This window comes from Populus euphratica, unplaced genomic scaffold (genome assembly GCF_000495115.2).
Source record: "Populus euphratica unplaced genomic scaffold, PopEup_1.0 scaffold217.1, whole genome shotgun sequence".
In the NCBI taxonomy this organism is placed as follows: Eukaryota; Viridiplantae; Streptophyta; class Magnoliopsida; order Malpighiales; family Salicaceae; genus Populus; species Populus euphratica.
In genome coordinates, this window is record NW_011500036.1 from 465,579 (window position 1) to 483,764 (window position 18,186).

At 35.8% G+C, this 18,186-nt stretch overlaps 3 protein-coding genes across 5 annotated transcripts in view; all 3 read right to left on the reverse strand.

Moving 5' to 3' along the window:
* The window catches only part of LOC105142765 (uncharacterized), a 20,405-nt gene extending 6,493 nt beyond the window's left edge, over positions 1–13,912 (reverse strand). The window contains exons 1-11 of one of the 3 annotated variants that reach the window (XM_011050552.1): positions 13,805–13,912; positions 13,446–13,594; positions 12,571–13,179; positions 11,159–12,472; positions 10,754–11,078; positions 10,358–10,613; positions 10,020–10,236; positions 9,549–9,910; positions 9,175–9,324; positions 8,949–9,037; positions 8,682–8,846 (exon numbers count right to left, since the gene is read on the reverse strand). In XM_011050552.1, coding sequence (XP_011048854.1) covers positions 8,953–9,037; positions 9,175–9,324; positions 9,549–9,910; positions 10,020–10,236; positions 10,358–10,613; positions 10,754–11,078; positions 11,159–12,472; positions 12,571–13,179; positions 13,446–13,574 — 3,447 coding nt within the window. In that variant the 5' untranslated portion in view covers positions 13,575–13,594; positions 13,805–13,912 and the 3' untranslated portion in view covers positions 8,682–8,846; positions 8,949–8,952. Of the gene's footprint in view, positions 1–8,681; positions 8,847–8,948; positions 9,038–9,174; positions 9,325–9,548; positions 9,911–10,019; positions 10,237–10,357; positions 10,614–10,753; positions 11,079–11,158; positions 12,473–12,570; positions 13,180–13,445; positions 13,703–13,804 lie in introns of those variants that run through there. The other 2 variants (XM_011050550.1, XM_011050553.1) reach the window with 2 other exon arrangements.
* On the reverse strand, positions 6–4,417 carry LOC105142776 (uncharacterized; the record flags this gene model as incomplete). Its single annotated transcript, XM_011050567.1, is given in 8 exon segments — positions 6–149; positions 259–475; positions 597–852; positions 1,007–1,331; positions 1,412–2,118; positions 2,121–2,802; positions 2,901–3,509; positions 3,972–4,417. Coding segments are annotated over 8 exon segments (3,057 nt in total), but the record flags the coding sequence as incomplete, so codon positions are not given.
* Positions 13,913–15,323: 1,411 nt separating the features above from the next.
* LOC105142772 (probable helicase senataxin) overlaps positions 15,324–18,186 on the reverse strand; it is a 7,110-nt gene continuing 4,247 nt past the window's right edge. Inside the window, 3 exon segments of the mRNA XM_011050563.1 lie at positions 15,324–15,659; positions 16,406–16,540; positions 17,323–17,687. Coding sequence (XP_011048865.1) covers positions 16,432–16,540; positions 17,323–17,687 — 474 coding nt within the window. The 3' untranslated portion in view covers positions 15,324–15,659; positions 16,406–16,431.

Consider the following 18,186-nt stretch of genomic DNA (forward strand, 5'->3'; position numbering starts at 1 on the left):
GAAGAAGTTCCGTGTAGGACAATGATGTTTCTCTCTTCAGGAGATTGACGCCAGCCACTTGAAAGCTTTGCCAACAAAGAAATCACTTCCTGACGAGCCTCATTTCCCACTTTCGTAATAGATTTCCGAAAGTTGTTACTGAAGCAAAGCTTCAATGGAAAAAAGGTTGATGTGAGAAGTCCACTGAGCAGCATTCAGCTTCAGACATAAGAGTAAGAATTAAGAAATTTGTGCAGCAAGAAAAATCAGCATACATACCTTCCATCTTGCATTTCTGAAAAGTAGAAAATTGCCATTCAACAAATCATCAAGTTGGTCCAACTCTAACAAGGCATCCATTATTGCCTTGGACAAGCTTTTATCCTCATCAGCATTGTAGAAACATCCTCGTTCCTTCGCGTCGGTAACCAATTTCTTCCAAATAGAGCCACTGTTGACAAGAGTTGCTCCATTTCCCAGTATCCAGAGGCAGTACCTTAATAAGACATAGCATCGCAAAATTTTATTCAAAATCACCAATACACATGTACTTACACATGAACCTGCCTAAACTTGCTCGAACGATTGTCTAACTTATGGTGTTTGGAAAAAAATACCGTGCACGGGTCAGCGCAACATTTGCCCTTTGGCGATTGGAAAGAAAACCCACTGATCCACTTGCATTGCATCTGACTGTAGAGATAATGATAACATCCTCCTCGCTGCCTTGAAATCCATCCACAGACCGAACATTTACAGCAAAGTCACTAAATGCACTGTAAGTATTTCCAATTTTTTCTTGAATTGCATGCACTTGAGCATTGTATGGTGATATGACTCCTATGCTCATCCTCTTTCTTGCCCTTTCAAATTCTGCAAGAGAAAGTAAAGGAAAGCTTTAGCTTTCAAACTTGCATGCCAATCAAAAGTAAAACCAATAGCAATGTCATATATTTGATTTCCCTAACAGCAATATTTCTTAAATAACAAAAAATCTAATAGCTTCTGATATGACTCAAATGCATACCTTTAAAAAGGCTTGCAACTATTGCTGAAACTACAGCAACCTCCACCAAATTTTTCTTGCTGCGGCCGTCATTGGATTGCTCTTTCCCATTGGCTACATTAATAAATGAGTAAGGGCCATACATATTGCCTTGAAGGAATTGTTTCTGATAGTTTCTTTCTTTGACATTTGAAGCATCCTGAATTCGCATATCATAGAACTCTTTATTTGGGAAGAAGCTTATAGATGGGTGCATCCTATACTGCGTATTCAGAAGGTGTTTCTCGTGTTCCAGTATTACCAATCTCTCAAACAAACTCCTCCCGAATTCAGCTTCCTCAGAAATCTGATGAAGGTGTGTGACAGAAACATTAGGACTTATGAATAACCTAGTAAATGGGTCGCGAGAAAGATAAACTTTATCACCTTGCTTTGAACCATGGCAGGAAGTTGGCGCTCGTCACCTATAAGAATGGCATGGCGAAGACCAGAAAGTTGCAATGGAATAGTCGATTCACATTCTTTAAGCTGGGCAGCTTCATCAATAACCAACAATTTTATCGGTGTCACTCCTTCTGTGTGCAACTTGGCAGAGCTTGAAGCAGTACAGAAAACCAGACACGCATTTCCCAAGCAAAAGTTTCTTGCTGCTATACCTTCAACTTCAAAAATATTGGGAATGTCAAATACTCGAGGAAGTGAATTCAGTGTCTGAACACAATATTTTCTCATAAAGGTCAACCGTGAAAATTGACCAGCGCCGCTTCCTTCATTTTCAAAATCACTGAGGACTTGTTTTAGACCTTCATCTCCAACACTAACACTACACAGCAAGGGTTTGAAGCACTTGAGTGAACCAAGTGCTCTGATCATGTTCTTCACCACTTCTAATGAAATGATAAATGTTGGCAAGTGCGTATACAAATCTACAATTAAAACATCCAACTTCGCGCTAAGGAATTCGAAACTATCCTTTACGAATTCCTCGAAAGAGAGAATAACTTCCTTCTTTACCTTGCCATCTTTATTTTGTTTCTGTTTTTCCTTTGTCTTGTTATCTTTCAAGGCCTGAATAAGAGCTTTCTTCAAAACTTTCCTGCTGTTCCTGCCCTTTTTTTCTTGATCGTTGACCACTTCATGTAATCTTTCAAGGCCTGAAGAAGAACTCTGTTCCTGCCCTTTTTGTTTTGATCATTGACCACTTCTATCTCTTCAATTTCAAGCATTTCATCATCCTGATCCTCTTTCTCTCCCTCCTCATTTTTTTTCTCCATATTTTCCAAGTAACGGCGGTACTGATGCTCAGCATCTTCAAGCAACTTTATCAATGAGTCTACAGTGTGCTTCCACCCATTCGACGGGTTAAAGCAATATTGAAGTACTTTAACACGATGGTCAAGAAATATATCTTCAAGATCATCATTCTCGGAGATCTTCATTCGCTTTCCGTTCCCATAGAGAACTATATCTCCAAGCCCATAAGTTTCATATTCAAGAGAATCTGTAACTAGCCTTAGGAGTCTCGATGTTACTTCCACCACAGCAATATTGGTTGGAGCACATGTAAGGGTCCTGCACTTCAATTTAAGGAGAGAGAACAATAATAAACCAATCATCTTTGTTTTGCCAGTCCCCGGAGGGCCCCAAATTAGTTTGACAGTACTTTGATGTTGGCATTCACTCAGATCAATGCAGCTTACAATTGCATCTTGCTGTGAGCCATTTAAATTGGAAGAGTTGATTGTGGTTTCTTCCATACCAGAAAGTGTAGCACTTCTATTCACTTCAGATAAGCAGTGAGTGCAATCTTGGCCATCCTGCAGGAGCAGACACAACAACTGTCAGTTAGGCAATTGAATGATTAGACTATAGCTAAAACTTCCGCATATTAGGAAAAATGAACCACCCTTCTTACAGCTGAGCTAGTATGAAGCACATTCTGGATAACGTTCATGTTCCCTCCTTCCAGCTCTGAGTTCAATGATCTCCATGTACGAATATTTGTCATCATGTTCACTAGGTAAACAACAAAGAGATTAGCTTTCATGTTCTTTCGCCTTCCTTTTCCAGCAATGACAGACTCCTTTTTATTTTCCCGGTCTTCTAATTCAAATTGAATGGGTTTGGATGTGAGAATTGACAAAATGTCATATTTATCTTCATCATCTTTCGCTAGAGATAGTCCATGAACATATGCAAGAAGATAGTTAAACCCAGGCCTGTTCAAGTCATCAATGTCTTTCGGTCTTACATCTGTCAAAGCAAGGAGATCTCCAACGTCAGGCTCATATATTTCTTTCCCATTGGCTTTGTTTCTCATTTTTTCAAACCAGATGTTATAAAACAAGTCTTCCGGAGGCTTATTCTTTTTATCCATTCCCACTGAAAAGATTTCTCTTGTAGGTGCTTGGGAGATCATTATCATGTTTGAGCATAAGTCTGCACGAGTTTCCTCGATTAGTGCGGGAATGAATGACTTCATGTAATGTTTTATTGACATGAACGTCTCTGGTATCTTCATTACCTGTTGAAGAACAATAATTAGTGTCATAGACATCAAATGCAAGAAAAGGGAGAGGATAAAAAAAGAGCATATTCACAGGAACAAGAAATAATCGAGCATTCTTGCAATTGTACATAATTGTCAACTATTCTCAAGTCATTTCTCAAAATTATAAAAGATATAAGAAGTAATTACTGCTATAAATGAACATCAGAAACAATATGTTATGCCTTACTAACCAGCAGATGCTTAGCGTATTGATCCCAAGTTAGATAACCTTGTTGCAGCAAAATCATAAGGTCGAAAAAGGAGAAGTATCTGAATGATCTCGCTTTAATCAAGTTGCCAAATTTAATCAGGAAAAATAAAACTTATGCAGGCTTTCCTACCCACTAAACAACCAGAAAAACAGACCATATAAAAAATTAAAAATCTGAAGTGCATCATACACATAAACATGAGCACAATGGCATGCATGCTAACCTGGTTTCTGTAAAGATCTTTGTTAAGTACATCCCCGATAGACCAAGAGAACACCAAATCTACCAAGCTTCTACCAGCAACTAATTCTTCTTCAGTTTTCTCCACAGTTTTCTCCATCGTTTCACCTCTCTAGTAAGCGTCTGTAAAATCAGTTGACGAAGCCGATAGTAAGGAAACAAAATAAAACTCTTCAACTTACAAAGAAACAATGAAAAAATGGGGCAGGTTCCTGAAGACTGAGATGGAAAGAACACACTGACTACAAGTCAATCAAAAGTAAATTAAAGCGAGCAATGTATCGAGAGTCTTAGTCCCTACGGAAACTACAGTCTCTTGTTTTCTTGTTCATTGTTTTACCCTATAGATATATAGCAAGCATTGCTTCTTTTTCAAGAGTTTTAAAGCAAAACTAAACTCCAATTAAAGTTAGGGAAAGCATATGAAAAAAGAGAGGAATCAAAAGAGGAAGCTTTCATACGAGGAGGCCAAAGGACTTTTCGTGGTTATAAAGCAGATAGACTCCATATTCCTACGTATTCTCCTTTACTGTGACATTACCGATTCACAAATGTTGATTATTGAGATGCATTCGTACGAGGAGGCCAAAGGACTTTTCGTGGTTATAAAGCAGATAGACTCCATATTCCTACGTATTCTCCTTTACTGTGACATTACCGATTCACAAATGTTGATTATTGAGTAGAGGAAAGGACACAAATGCAATCGTGCAATACGATGATGCTTTACGTTTCTGCCCCTTACTCTTTCCTCGAGTTCAGGTCATCTTGTTGTCGCCGTCGTCGACCACTTTCATCCCTCTAACATGGATACGAATTAGATAAAGTTAGCAGAAACGTCATTCCTAAAACACCCTTGTTATTGACAGCCACTGTTGATCGTTGACGACGTGTCCTCCCTTTTAGACTCTCTACCTCCTTCGCCTTCTCTACTTTCTCTTGTCCATATTCTCCTTCTCCATAAATTTGTGCAAAAACAACTTATCTTTACCCTTTCAATAATATCTTCTCCTTTCCAGGAATTAGTGCTATATGTTTTCTTTTTACATTGAGGGTATCTGTTCTGCACATTGTTCTTCTTAGCCCAACAGTATGTGTCCCAACCTGGATTTCAGGGCATGACCGATAATGCAAGAGCAATACCACAAAGGTACTTTATATACGCTAGACCTTGGAACATATATTTTATAAGATATATATATATATAACTTCAAAATTTCTCATAGTTAAATAAAAATAAAACAAAACAAATTTCCCATAGTTAAATAAAAATAAAACAAAACAAAACTTCATAATATTTATTATATTAAATAGAATTCAATATTTGAAATAAAAATCCAAACTGGAATAAAAATAATGTAATAGTAAAGTGTTTTATAATCGAATAAAAAAGAATAAGAGAAAAAACCTCATGAAAACAAACATGGTATACCAACAAATAAAATGGTAAAAACTCTCAACTAAATATCAACTTACTAGCAAACACTAAAATGGAGAGATGAGTTAAATCAACTCAGTAATAGAATAATATTTAATATACATTATAAATATTTTCAAGTTATAAGTCATAAATTGTGATATAATAAAAGTACAAGAACTGAAACACGTACACACATATTAAGCATAATAGTAATGTTATAATGGTATACATGTTAGATATTAAACTAAATCATATACTCGGATAACAGATTAAACCATATGGTTTTGATAACAGACGAAGTTTGTGATTCTAATAACTATAGAGGATTAGTTACAATAGATTGATATCTCTTACCAGCTTGATTTAGACTGTTATAATCAATAACATATCTAGATATTCATCAATAGAATTTGAATATATATATAAAAGAATGTTATTTGTACTTATTATATAATCAACAAACATAAATTATTTATATTACATGTAAATTAAAAATTATTCTACTTATCTATAAATATAGAAGTGAAGGAATATTAAATGGAAGACCTAAAAATCTTACTAAATATTATTAGAAATATATATAATAAATATATAGGATATACTAAAAAAAACTTAAAATACTACAATGCATAAAATTAAAAAAAAAAAGTTAAGTCTCCTCAGTTTAGAAACTAAAACGATAATTTTTTAGAAATCAGGAATAAAAACATAATTTTAACAAATTTAAATGACCAAGATGTAAAAGTCATAAATATATAAAAGTCATAAAAGTTATAAATATATAACAATACTAAAATTTCACTTATAATTCATCTCCAGTTCTATCCAAAATCTCAATTTAATGTACATTGACCAAATTATAATTTTTTCAAATATCAAGGACTAAACTATAAATTTTTAAAATTAAGGGACCAAACTAAACCTTTATCATCTTCAAATTTAAACCCATATTTTTTCATAAATTTGCTACTGATCTACTATGTCCCATAACCCATCTTCAACAATCAAACCAATTTTACATCGAAATCATTGTTTCTAATCAAAACTTTCAAAATCAACTAGTTAAACACTTCCTCGTAACAATTCATCCATCACTTAAAGTCAAAAGCACAAACTTCAAATCTTTATAATCTTCAAATTCTAAAATCAAACTTAACTAAAACAATTAAGTATAAAAGTCTCGTACGAAGCAATATCAATACTCGACTAATAACTATCGTTACACTGAAACTTCACTAGTGACAAAAATTCATTTTTTCCAATCCCAAAATTAATCACGCAAGCTCACAACATATCTTCTAAAATTTATATAATCCTCTAGGACTGTGAATCGGTATAAGGATGAAAAGTAGTATTCACAGTAGATTTTTCAAACTCTTTTACACTGTAGTTTTTCAACTTATTCTCTTTAGCTTCTTCAAGCTCTATTTTTTCACTTGTTATCACATAATTCTTGGATAATGTTTATACAACTAAAAATGATAATGGTGTTAGAATCTTGAGAGGTTTATTTACATCATTTTATTTGTATCAAAAGATGAGTAATAAAATTTCAATGATAAATGATTGATCATTAACAACAATAAATTTTTAATTTAATAAAAGAAGGTGAAGGAAGAGTATTTGACATAGATTTTCAAACTCTTCTACATCTCAGTTCTCCAGCTTATTCTATTTAGTTTCAAGCTCTATTTGTCCTTATGCGTTCCTTCTACTATAGAGCTTAACAAAAGAAACTTTGAAGAACTTAACAAAACATGGAATCAGATTATGATTTTCCAGTTAAATGTTGCAAATTAACAAACTTGGTCTTTGTAAAGATCCTTATTGAGCACATATTGAACAAACCAAGAAAACACTGAATCTGGTAACCTTCTACCGTTGACCTTTTCCTTCTTCACATGATCAGTTTCCCTTGTCCATTGCTTTCCTGTTGCATATTCATTAGCTTCTCAGAAAACACCACAACATTATGATTGTAATAAGTTGCAAAATGATGCCCAAGTTCACATATACTGTAGCAAACCCAAAACAGTTAATTACTGTCTTAAACACTTTTGCTACTGAAAGAAAAGTATATGCCCAGCAAGATGGTGCTTTTCCTTGGAAATAAATATTCGCTTGTGGATTAGTAAAGGTACGTGTAAATTAATTTAAATATTTATATTAATTAAAAAAAAACTTGATACACTTAAATGTATTCCTTTCATAGACTTCATGTCAACTTTCGTTTCCATCTTTTATTATATTCAAGTCTTTCTACCTCGTATATGGTCTTCGTTAAGGATACATTGAGGATACAGAGAGAAAAATACCTTTGAGTAAATTTAATTGTTGTCCTGTAGATTCACATATATTTCATACCTATCCCTTGTGTTCAAAATTCCTAGCATGATTTCTATAGTTTTTTTTTTTTGTTACAAGCATGATTTCTATAGTTTAAATCTTTTCTAACTCAACCTTTCTACTCAAACAAGATTCTTTCGAGCACTATTCCTTCTCCCTTCTTTTAAGGTAGTTTTTGGTATATTTGAACAATATTAATTGAATTTGATTGGACTGGACTTGATAAATAAATGTCATGCTTGTAGATTATAATATATATTGATTTCTAAATTAAAATCTAAAAGAGGTATTTAAGGTCAAGGAAAAAATTTTATAAAAATGCTCTTAATATATTAATGTCAAACTTAAATATTTTTAAAAAATTAGATATTATTTTTTCCACTTTAGTTTATATTAAATTTTAAAATTATTAATATTATAATAACTATAATTATAAAATTAATCCAGTAGGTCAACCCAAAACTAGTAAACCAAGAGCCTAGATCAATTCGGGTTTAAAAAAATAAAAGAATGATTGATCATAGATGACCCAATCAAAAATTAAAGTCAACCTGCAACTTGATTAAACAACTTAGAATAGAACATGTGTCAAAAATTCTCCTTTTTTATTTGTAAAGCAAAAAGAGAAGAAGAGAGAAAAAAAAGTTGTCAAAAGCTGTAGTTCTGATGCCATATACAAAAGAGTTGCAGTTATGGTGCCATATATAGCAGTGTCTAAGAGTAATGAAAGTAGAATTTGAGTGAAGTAATCTCTTTTTTCATTTGTATTGTAATCCTTTTTATATCTATCTCTATAATATTGGTTTTTCCCGTGAATATAGGTAATTTGTCGAACCATGATAAATATTATGTTAGTGTGTTTAGCCTCCAATGATCAACTATCAAAACATCACTAGTCCAAACCCTAACAAAATTAATGCCCGAAACTAGAAAGGAAAAACATCTTCATTAATTTTTACAACCCTTTCGCAACATATTATATTTAGTCTGGATTGACATGATTAAACAGATAAATAGCTATGCAACAAGTAGGGAGGACTTCATTCTTCAGTAAGACAGCTGCAACTTCCATTCAAGAACTTGTAGAGCAACCTGAGGAGTCAAATTACCATCTTAATTTTTGTTTTCACACATTAGAACAAGAAAAAATATTATTCTAAAAAATATCAACAAGAATACGGAAGATGTTCTTACCACATTAATTATTATTTGGCCTTCGCCGCCAAGGTTTTGATCCCCTTGTTCCACTGCTAAATCCATCTTTCTTAGACCTCCAGGGCTGTCTGATACTCATGAACATCATACAAGAATTGGTGATTCGAAGAATACTACTGATAGAGTGGTAGGTCGAAGCTAAGACAACATAAAATTTGACCTTTCCATTGTGAAACAAATTGTTCAGAGTTCTAGTATTGCATACCTACTAGGTGTTGCTGGTGCTTCTGATGCATCCCTGATAACAAGTGAAGCTAATGGTTGTGACAGGAGTTGTGCAGGATCGGTTTCAGGATTACTACTCTCGAGAGCGGCACCGGAACTTATTGACCATCTCATTGGAACAACCAAATCCCTGCCAATTTATAAATGACAAAGTATCCATAAACATCCATTTCAATGCACAGAAGGAGGGAGGAGAGAGGTCACAGGTTTGAGACCTGCCCTTATTCCTCAAAACAGGAAAAATAACACGCATGTTTAACAATGGCTTCCTAATGCTGAAGCCAACTCAAGCTACTGCTTCTGTACAACTCCCACTCTATAATATCTGAAGAAGGAAAATAGAAAGATGCATACCCTTCTGTGCATTTGTGTCTGCAGCGGTTCATCTTATTCACTGTATAATTCCCAAAGACAGCATCGAGGCTCCTTGCTAGTTTCGGTAAATCACGTAATGGTAAAACATCCCAAACCTTAAGAATTTGATTGTCGTTTTTGTTTTCCTTGATTATATCCACTGTCCAAATGAGACTGAGCTGGTCATTGACTCTGTAATTTTCTAACAGTTCAGAAGAAGTTCCGTGTAGGACAATGATGTTTCTCTCTTCAGGAGATTGACGCCAGCCACTTGAAAGCTTTGCCAACAAAGAAATCACTTCCTGACGAGCCTCATTTCCCACTTTCGTAATAGATTTCCGAAAGTTGTTACTGAAGCAAAGCTTCAATGGAAAAGAGGTTGATGTGAGAAGTCCACTGAGCAGCATTCAGCTTCAGACATAAGAGTAAGAATTAAGAAATTTGTGCAGCAAGAAAAATCAGCATACATACCTTCCATCTTGCATTTCTGAAAAGTCGAAAATTGCCATTCAACAAATCATCAAGTTGGTCCAACTCTAACAAGGCATCCATTATTGCCTTGGACAAGCTTTTATCCTCATCAGCATTGTAGAAACATCCTCGTTCCTTCGCGTCGGTAACCAATTTCTTCCAAATAGAGCCACTGTTGACAAGAGTTGCTCCATTTCCCAGTATCCAGAGGCAGTACCTTAATAAGACATAGCATCGCAAAATTTTATTCAAAATCACCAATACACATGTACTTACACATGAACCTGCCTAAACTTGCTCGAACGATTGTCTAACTTATGGTGTTTGGAAAAAAATACCGTGCACGGGTCAGCGCAACATTTGCCCTTTGGCGATTGGAAAGAAAACCCACTGATCCACTTGCATTGCATCTGACTGTAGAGATAATGATAACATCCTCCTCGCTGCCTTGAAATCCATCCACAGACCGAACATTTACAGCAAAGTCACTAAATGCACTGTAAGTATTTCCAATTTTTTCTTGAATTGCATGCACTTGAGCATTGTATGGTGATATGACTCCTATGCTCATCCTCTTTCTTGCCCTTTCAAATTCTGCAAAAGAAAGAAAAGGAAAGCTTTAGCTTTCAAACTTGCAAATCAAAAGTAAAACCAATAGCAATATCATATATTTCAGACAACATTTATTAAATAACAAAAAATCTAATAGCTTCTGATATGACTCAAATGCATACCTTTAAAAAGGCTTGCAACTATTGCTGAAACTACAGCAACCTCCACCAAATTTTTCTTGCTGCGGCCGTCATTGGATTGCTCTTTCCCATTGGCTACATTAATAAATGAGTAAGGGCCATACATATTGCCTTGAAGGAATTGTTTCTGATAGTTTCTTTCTTTGACATTTGGAGCATCCTGAATTAGCATATCATAGAACTCTTTATTTGGGAATAAGCTTATAGATGGGTGCATCCTATACTGCGTATTAAGAAGGTGTTTCTCGTGTTCCAGTATTACCAATCTCTCAAACAAACTCCTCCCGAATTCAGCTTCCTCAGAAATCTGATGAAGGTGTGTGACAGAAACATTAGGACTTATGAATAACCTAGTAAATGGGTCGCGAGAAAGATAAACTTTATCACCTTGCTTTGAACCATGGCAGGAAGTTGGCGCTCGTCACCTATAAGAATGGCATGGCGAAGACCAGAAAGTTGCAATGGAATAGTCGATTCACATTCTTTAAGCTGGGCAGCTTCATCAATAACCAACAATTTTATCGGTTTTGCTCCTTCTGTGTGCAACTTGGCAGAGCTTGAAGCAGTACAGAAAACCAGACACGCATTTCCCAAGCAAAAGTTTCTTGCTGCTATACCTTCAACTTCAAAAATATTGGGAATGTCAAATACTCGAGGAAGTGAATTCAGTGTCTGAACACAATATTTTCTCATAAAGGTCAACCGTGAAAATTGACCAGCGCCGCTTCCTTCATTTTCAAAATCACTGAGGACTTGTTTTAGACCTTCATCTCCAACACTAACACTACACAGCAAGGGTTTGAAGCACTTGAGTGAACCAAGTGCTCTGATCATGTTCTTCACCACTTCTAATGAAATGATAAATGTTGGCAAGTGCGTATACAAATCTACAATTAAAACATCCAACTTCGCGCTAAGGAATTCGAAACTATCCTTTACGAATTCCTCGAAAGAGAGAATAACTTCCTTCTTTACCTTGCCATCTTTATTTTGTTTCTGTTTTTCCTTTGTCTTGTTATCTTTCAAGGCCTGAATAAGAGCTTTCTTCAAAACTTTCCTGCTGTTCCTGCCCTTTTTTTCTTGATCGTTGACCACTTCATCTTTCCCTTTGTTGGTGTTTATCTCCTCAAATCCATGCATTCCATCCTTACTTTCCAAGTATCGGCGGTACTGACGCTCAGGATCTTCAAGCAAAGTTATCAATGAGCCTAGAGTGTGCTTCCAGCCAGTTGACGGGTTAAAGCAATGATAAAGTGCTTCGACACGATTGTCAAGAAATATATCTTCTAGATCATGATTCTCAGAGATCTTCATTCGCTTTCCGTTCCCATAGAGAACTATATCTCCAAGTCCGTAAGTGTCATATTCAACAGAGCCTGTATCTTGCCTAACTTGCCTTAGGAGTCTCGATGTTACTTCCAACACAGCAATATTGGTTGGAGCACATGTAAGGGTCCTGCACTTCAACTTAAGTAGAGAAAACAATAATAAACCAACCATCTTTGTTTTGCCCGTCCCCGGAGGGCCCCAAATTAATTTGACAGTACTTTGATGATGGCATTCACTCAGACCAATGCAGCTTACAATTGCATCTTGCTGTGAGCCATTTAAATTGGAAGAGTTGATTGTGGTTTCTTCCATACCAGAAAGTGTAGCACTTCTATTCACTTCAGATAAGCAGTGAGTGCAATCTTGGCCATCCTGCAGGAGCAGACACAACAACTGTCAGTTAGGCAATTGAATGATTAGAATATTGCTAAAAATTCCGCATATCAGGAAAAATGAACCACCCTTCTTACAGCTGAGCTAGTATGAAGCACATTCTGGATAACGTTCATGTTCCCTCCTTCCAGCTCTGAGTTCAATGATCTCCATGTACGAATATTTGTCATCATGTTCACTAGGTAAACAACAAAGAGATTAGCTTTCATGTTCTTTCGCCTTCCTTTTCCAGCAATGACAGACTCCTTTTTATTTTCCCTTTCTTCTAATTCAAATTGAATGGGTTTGGATGTGAGAATTGACAAAATGTCATATTTATCGTTATCATCTTTCGCTATAGATAGTCCATGAACATATGCAAGAAGATAGTTAAACCCAGGCCTGTTCAGATCATCAATGTCTTTCGGTCTTACATCTGTCAAAGCAAGGAGATCTCCAACCCCAGGCTCATATATTCCTTCCCCATTCACATTGTTTCTCATTTTTTCAAACCAGATCTTATAAAACAAGTCTTTCGGAGGCTTATTCTCTTTAGCTATTCCCAGTGAAAAGATTTCTCTTTTAGGTGCTTGGGAGACCATTGTCATGTTTGAGCATAAGTCAGCACGAGTTTCCTCGATTAGCGCAGGAATGAATGACTTCATGTAATGTGTCGTTGACATGAATGTCTCCGGTATCTTCTTCACCTGTTCGTGAACAATTTAGTGCCATACATCAAATGCAAGAAAAAGGAAAAAAAAAAAAACATGAGGTCAAAAAAATTAAAAATAAAATTGACATGAATGTCTCTAAATGATTTCACTTTAATCAAGTTGCCAAATTTAATCAGGAAAAATAAAACCCTGCCCACTAAACAACCAGATTTTGACCAGAAAAACAGACCATATAAAAAATTAAAAATCTGAAGCGCCATCATACACATAAACATGACCACAATGGCATGCATGCAAACCTGGTTTTTGTAAAGATCTTTGTTGAGTACATGCTCGATAGACCAAGAGAACACCAAATCTACAAAGCTTCTACCAGGAATTACTAATCCTTCTTCAGTTTTCGTTTTCGCTACTTTCTTCTCCATCATTTCACCTCTCTAGTAAGCGTCTGTAAAATCAGTTGACGAAGCCGATAATAAGGAAACAAAATAAAAACTCTTGAACTTGCAAAGAATTAAACAATGAAACTACAGGTTTCTTATGAGTGAAGCAAGCAACCCTACAGTAAGGCTAGTACAGATATTTTTTCCAAAAAGTGGCAATGCTTCTTTTTTGATAGCTACCAAAAATCCCAGTTAAAGAAAAGAAATGATCGTACAGTTGATTGTAAAAAATGGGGCAGGTTCCTGAAGACTGAGATGGAAAGAACACACTGACTACAAGTCAGTCAAAAGTAAATTAAAGGAAGCAATGTATCGAGTCTTAGTCCCTATGGAAACTACAGTCTCTTATTTTCCATAATTAAAGTTAGGGATAGCATGTGAAAAGAGAGAGGAATCAAGAGAAGGAGCTTTCATACGAGGAGGCCAAAGGACTTTCCCTGGTTAGAAAACAGAGAGACTCCATATTCCTACGTATTCTCCTTTACTGTAACATTACCGATGCACGAATTAATGTTGATTTTTGAGTAGAGGAAAGGACACAAATGCATTCGTACAATACGATGATGTTTTACATGTCTGCCTCTTTCCCTTTCCTAGTACACGTGATTTTCACAAGAGAATTATTCTATCCACTCGAAGTATTGCTTAGAATTAAAGCAAGTTTCATTTACTTCAAGGTGTAAGAAAACGCAAACCTCAACTCGTAATTTCAAGGGTGAATTCTACTTGAATGGGAATGGGTAGCAAGATGTCCAAACTATTTTCCAGTTTTCACATATGATGACTACTTCGCTTCATAACCAATATCACCACCATCAAGTTTCACTGTATAGAGCATCAGCATCATATAACACGGTTATTACATTATTCATGTGAAACAATTTCTTTAAAACTATATTATGACATCGTTTTTACGGTTTTTTTATTGGAAAAAAAAAGACCTTGGATTAACCCGTTGATCAACTCGCGATCCAAACCACCTCAGACCATGTCGAACTCTTGAGTAGACTTGTAACTATGTTTAAAACCATGATTTACACCCAGCAATCCAACATTGAATCACCAGCCAACTCGAACTCCTACAACTGACTATCTTTTGACAAAACTGCCAGCCGCAACGTCACTATCGACTGTTTTGCCACTCGAATTGGAGTATTTATGTGATATCAAAACAGAATTGGAGACGGACACAAAAATCAACATACCCATGAAATCTTACAAGTCTGAACGCACGAGGCATGAGCCTAGCATGGGAAAACCCTCTGCTTGCTGAAAAGGATTCTAAACATTTTCCCTTTCAGGATTCAATATTGGATTCTCTATCACAGAAAATTCATGGGAAAACCCTCTGCTTGCTGAAAAGGATTCTAAACATTTTCCCTTTCAGGATTCAATATTGGATTCTCTATCACAGAAAATTCATGGGAAAACCCTCTGCTTGCTGAAAAGGATTCTAAACATTTTCCCTTTCAGGATTCAATATTGGATTCTCTATGACAGAAAATTGTGCTTTGTTTTTTTCATCTGGTTTGGAAGTAGAGGGAACAGGGACAGAAGGAACAGCCACTTGTTATACCACCAAACATGTGAGAGGAACACTCTTCTTTAAATTGTGTCCAAGTAAGAGAAGTGATGAACAGATCGATTTGTGGTCTCCCAGTCAAATCTCTTCCTCGTTTCACCTTTCAAAGTACAAAGAGCATAGATGTTACATTGTCATACAACACGGAAACCTTCACGAGTCATCAATTACAATACATCCAACATCATCTGAAACTTCATTATGCACTTGCATGGAAACGATATGATGGTTCAATCAAAAGATCGCACAAACTGCAATCTTGTTGCCCAATCCCAAACATTTTACCACCCTACTTTCATCTGTGTAAATCCCCAAAAAGCCGCCAAGACATGTACATAGTGTGAATCGTGGGGAGAAGAAATTAGCCATTTGGCAAGTAATATGACTAGCTACTCTGGACACTATACAAATACTGCAAGTATTTACGTCATGCATAGACATTTTTTCAGCATGCCATGCTCAAAGTTGACAGAACACCTGCTTTCGACCTGCATCCAAAGAGTATCACAGATGGGTAATGTTAGATCTGTCATCATGAAAATATAAACCACTTAACATTGTTTTGTATTTTGTTGTTTTACTTCACAGCCTTCGAGAAATATATTATACCAGCTCCACTCATTGCCTAGGCTTGAAGCAAGGATTTCATCTCCCAAGGCAGAGAGCAAAGTGGATAAGCTACTAACTCGAGGGTAATTAACATTTACTAGAGAGAAACAAGAAACACAAATCAATAGTTGAGAAGCAAAGTTTCACGACTATAATTTAGTTAGAAAATTAAAAGGATAATGAGAAGAGGAAGAAGAGAAGTTTGTTCACTTTAGAAGAGGGGCTTATGCTTTAACCTTTTGCCACGCTTATATTACAAATTAGTTTGTAGCTTCAAAACATACAAAGTAATACAATGCTCATCATCCATAAAATAGAATGGTTACGATCTTCCTAATAACTTGACAAAACAACTGATAAGGGCACTCATGCAGCCCTATTGCAGCCCAACAGGTTGTTCTGTAAGGTGTTCTGTAAGAACAAGGGTTTCCGACCATAACAGGTCATTGGCATACAGGAATTGTCCAGATCTGATAATTTTGTGAAACAGCCTGTTTTCATATCATTGAAACATTTCATGCAGATACATATCATGAATTGTGCCACACAATAACACATACTTATCAATGCATGAAGAATTCCAAGGACAAAACTGACGCCCCAAAACTTACAACTATATACTAACCTATGACAATTAGCTGATGGCCCATGTTAATCCAGTAAACTGAGTGAAGCAAATTGGATAGACAAAAACTCCACAGTATCATCTTTAGGGTGTTCATTAGAATGAACAGGCCAGGTCATCGGAACCTGCAAGTTCCTGCATCAAGTTGATTGTGAAATTTTCAGGAGAAACTTATATCATTTCAAGTGCTATAAACTAGAGGTCTTTATATTCTTCTTCCAGCTTGAACTTTTTCCAATAGCATTAGCTCCTTTCCACTAGAAACTCCCACATACAACAGCAAGATTGCAGTGTGTGGTGATAGCAACAGATCAAAAGGCCATCAAGTGATAGGTATATGCCATGAACTGCAGTCATGGTGGAGGCATTATAACAGATGGGGCCAAGACGCCCCTATCTACAATAGTCATGTGGCATCAAACGTTGACAGTGACTGTTTGTCACTGTGAGATTGATGATGTGGGTGGTTGAAGAAATGGCAGTAACAGTAGACGTTGTGGTTTCACTGTACTGATTAAAGTAGAAATGGCAACATGGCATGGCACAATGGATGGCAAATGATCCAGGAACCAATGTTAGTCTTTACAGTTATGATCCAGGATCCGATGCTTGTCAAGGTATTTGAGTTTTTTCTGTTCTATTTTGTATTTATTTGACTCCAAGCTCCACTGCTCTTGGAAACAAAGATTGAGATAGCATAACATCAAGGTTGCTTTCCACAGGACACGTATTCTGTAATTCTTTGAACCAAAATCCACCAATAGAATAATTCTTAAGGTTAATGCTACCCTGATACTTCCAAGTCTTAATCACTTGTGCAGTAACTTTTTACGATTTTTGTTCATCATCTCGTATGAAAAGGAAATATAAAAATTAGAAAAAGAAGCCAAAAGGGATGAAATTAGAGGATTGCATACCCTTCAAATTGCCTTAGTTTGCATCGATTAATTTGAACCCCTGTATATTTTCCATAGAAGATGTCAACAAGCTTTGCTAAATTTGGTATCTCAGACAAATGTAATAGATCCCAAACCTTCAGAACCTGGAAAATGCATGCATTTTCCTCTACAATGTCTAAAGTCCAGACAAGATAGAGCGATCCGTTAATCTTATATAGCTCCAACAGTTGAGAAGAAACCCCATTGGTGAAATTAGGATCTCTCCCTTTATGAGGCTGACGCCAACCGCTTAAAAGCTTCCTTAACATTGAAATAACTTCCTTGCAAATCTCCATGGTTTTAGTTCTCGCGACAAATTTGGAGAAACCGTCATGAAAGGAAACCTGGGCATGATTGTAAGCATCACTCTCAATTTTCAAAAGCATAGATGAAAGAAGTGTGGAATAGGGGGATCTAATTTTCTGAATTTTTTGACATCAGCCATTGATTCCTATGTGGATGCAAATTGATCTGGTGCAACCTAATGATTGAACCAACCCCATTATCCAATCACTAAATCAAGCATGCAAGTTTACTTCCCAGCAGCTGGTGATAAACACACCCAACCAGTTCTCTTCTAATGATTGTGCACTAATGTGTTTTCATGACCAAAATCTAAGGATGCTTCAAACCGAATATCTTTCGTATAACTCAATCATCTAATTCTTAGGTTTTGTGTTTTTTATATATATATGATATATAAAATGAAGTAAAATCCTTTCATCTAATTAAATGCATTAAAGAAAACCACTATAATCAGCTCAATTTAACTCTTAAATTTATGATGCTGCAGACAAAGATAAAAAAAAAAAGGGGGGGGGGGGGGTTTATCCCAGAAAGGAT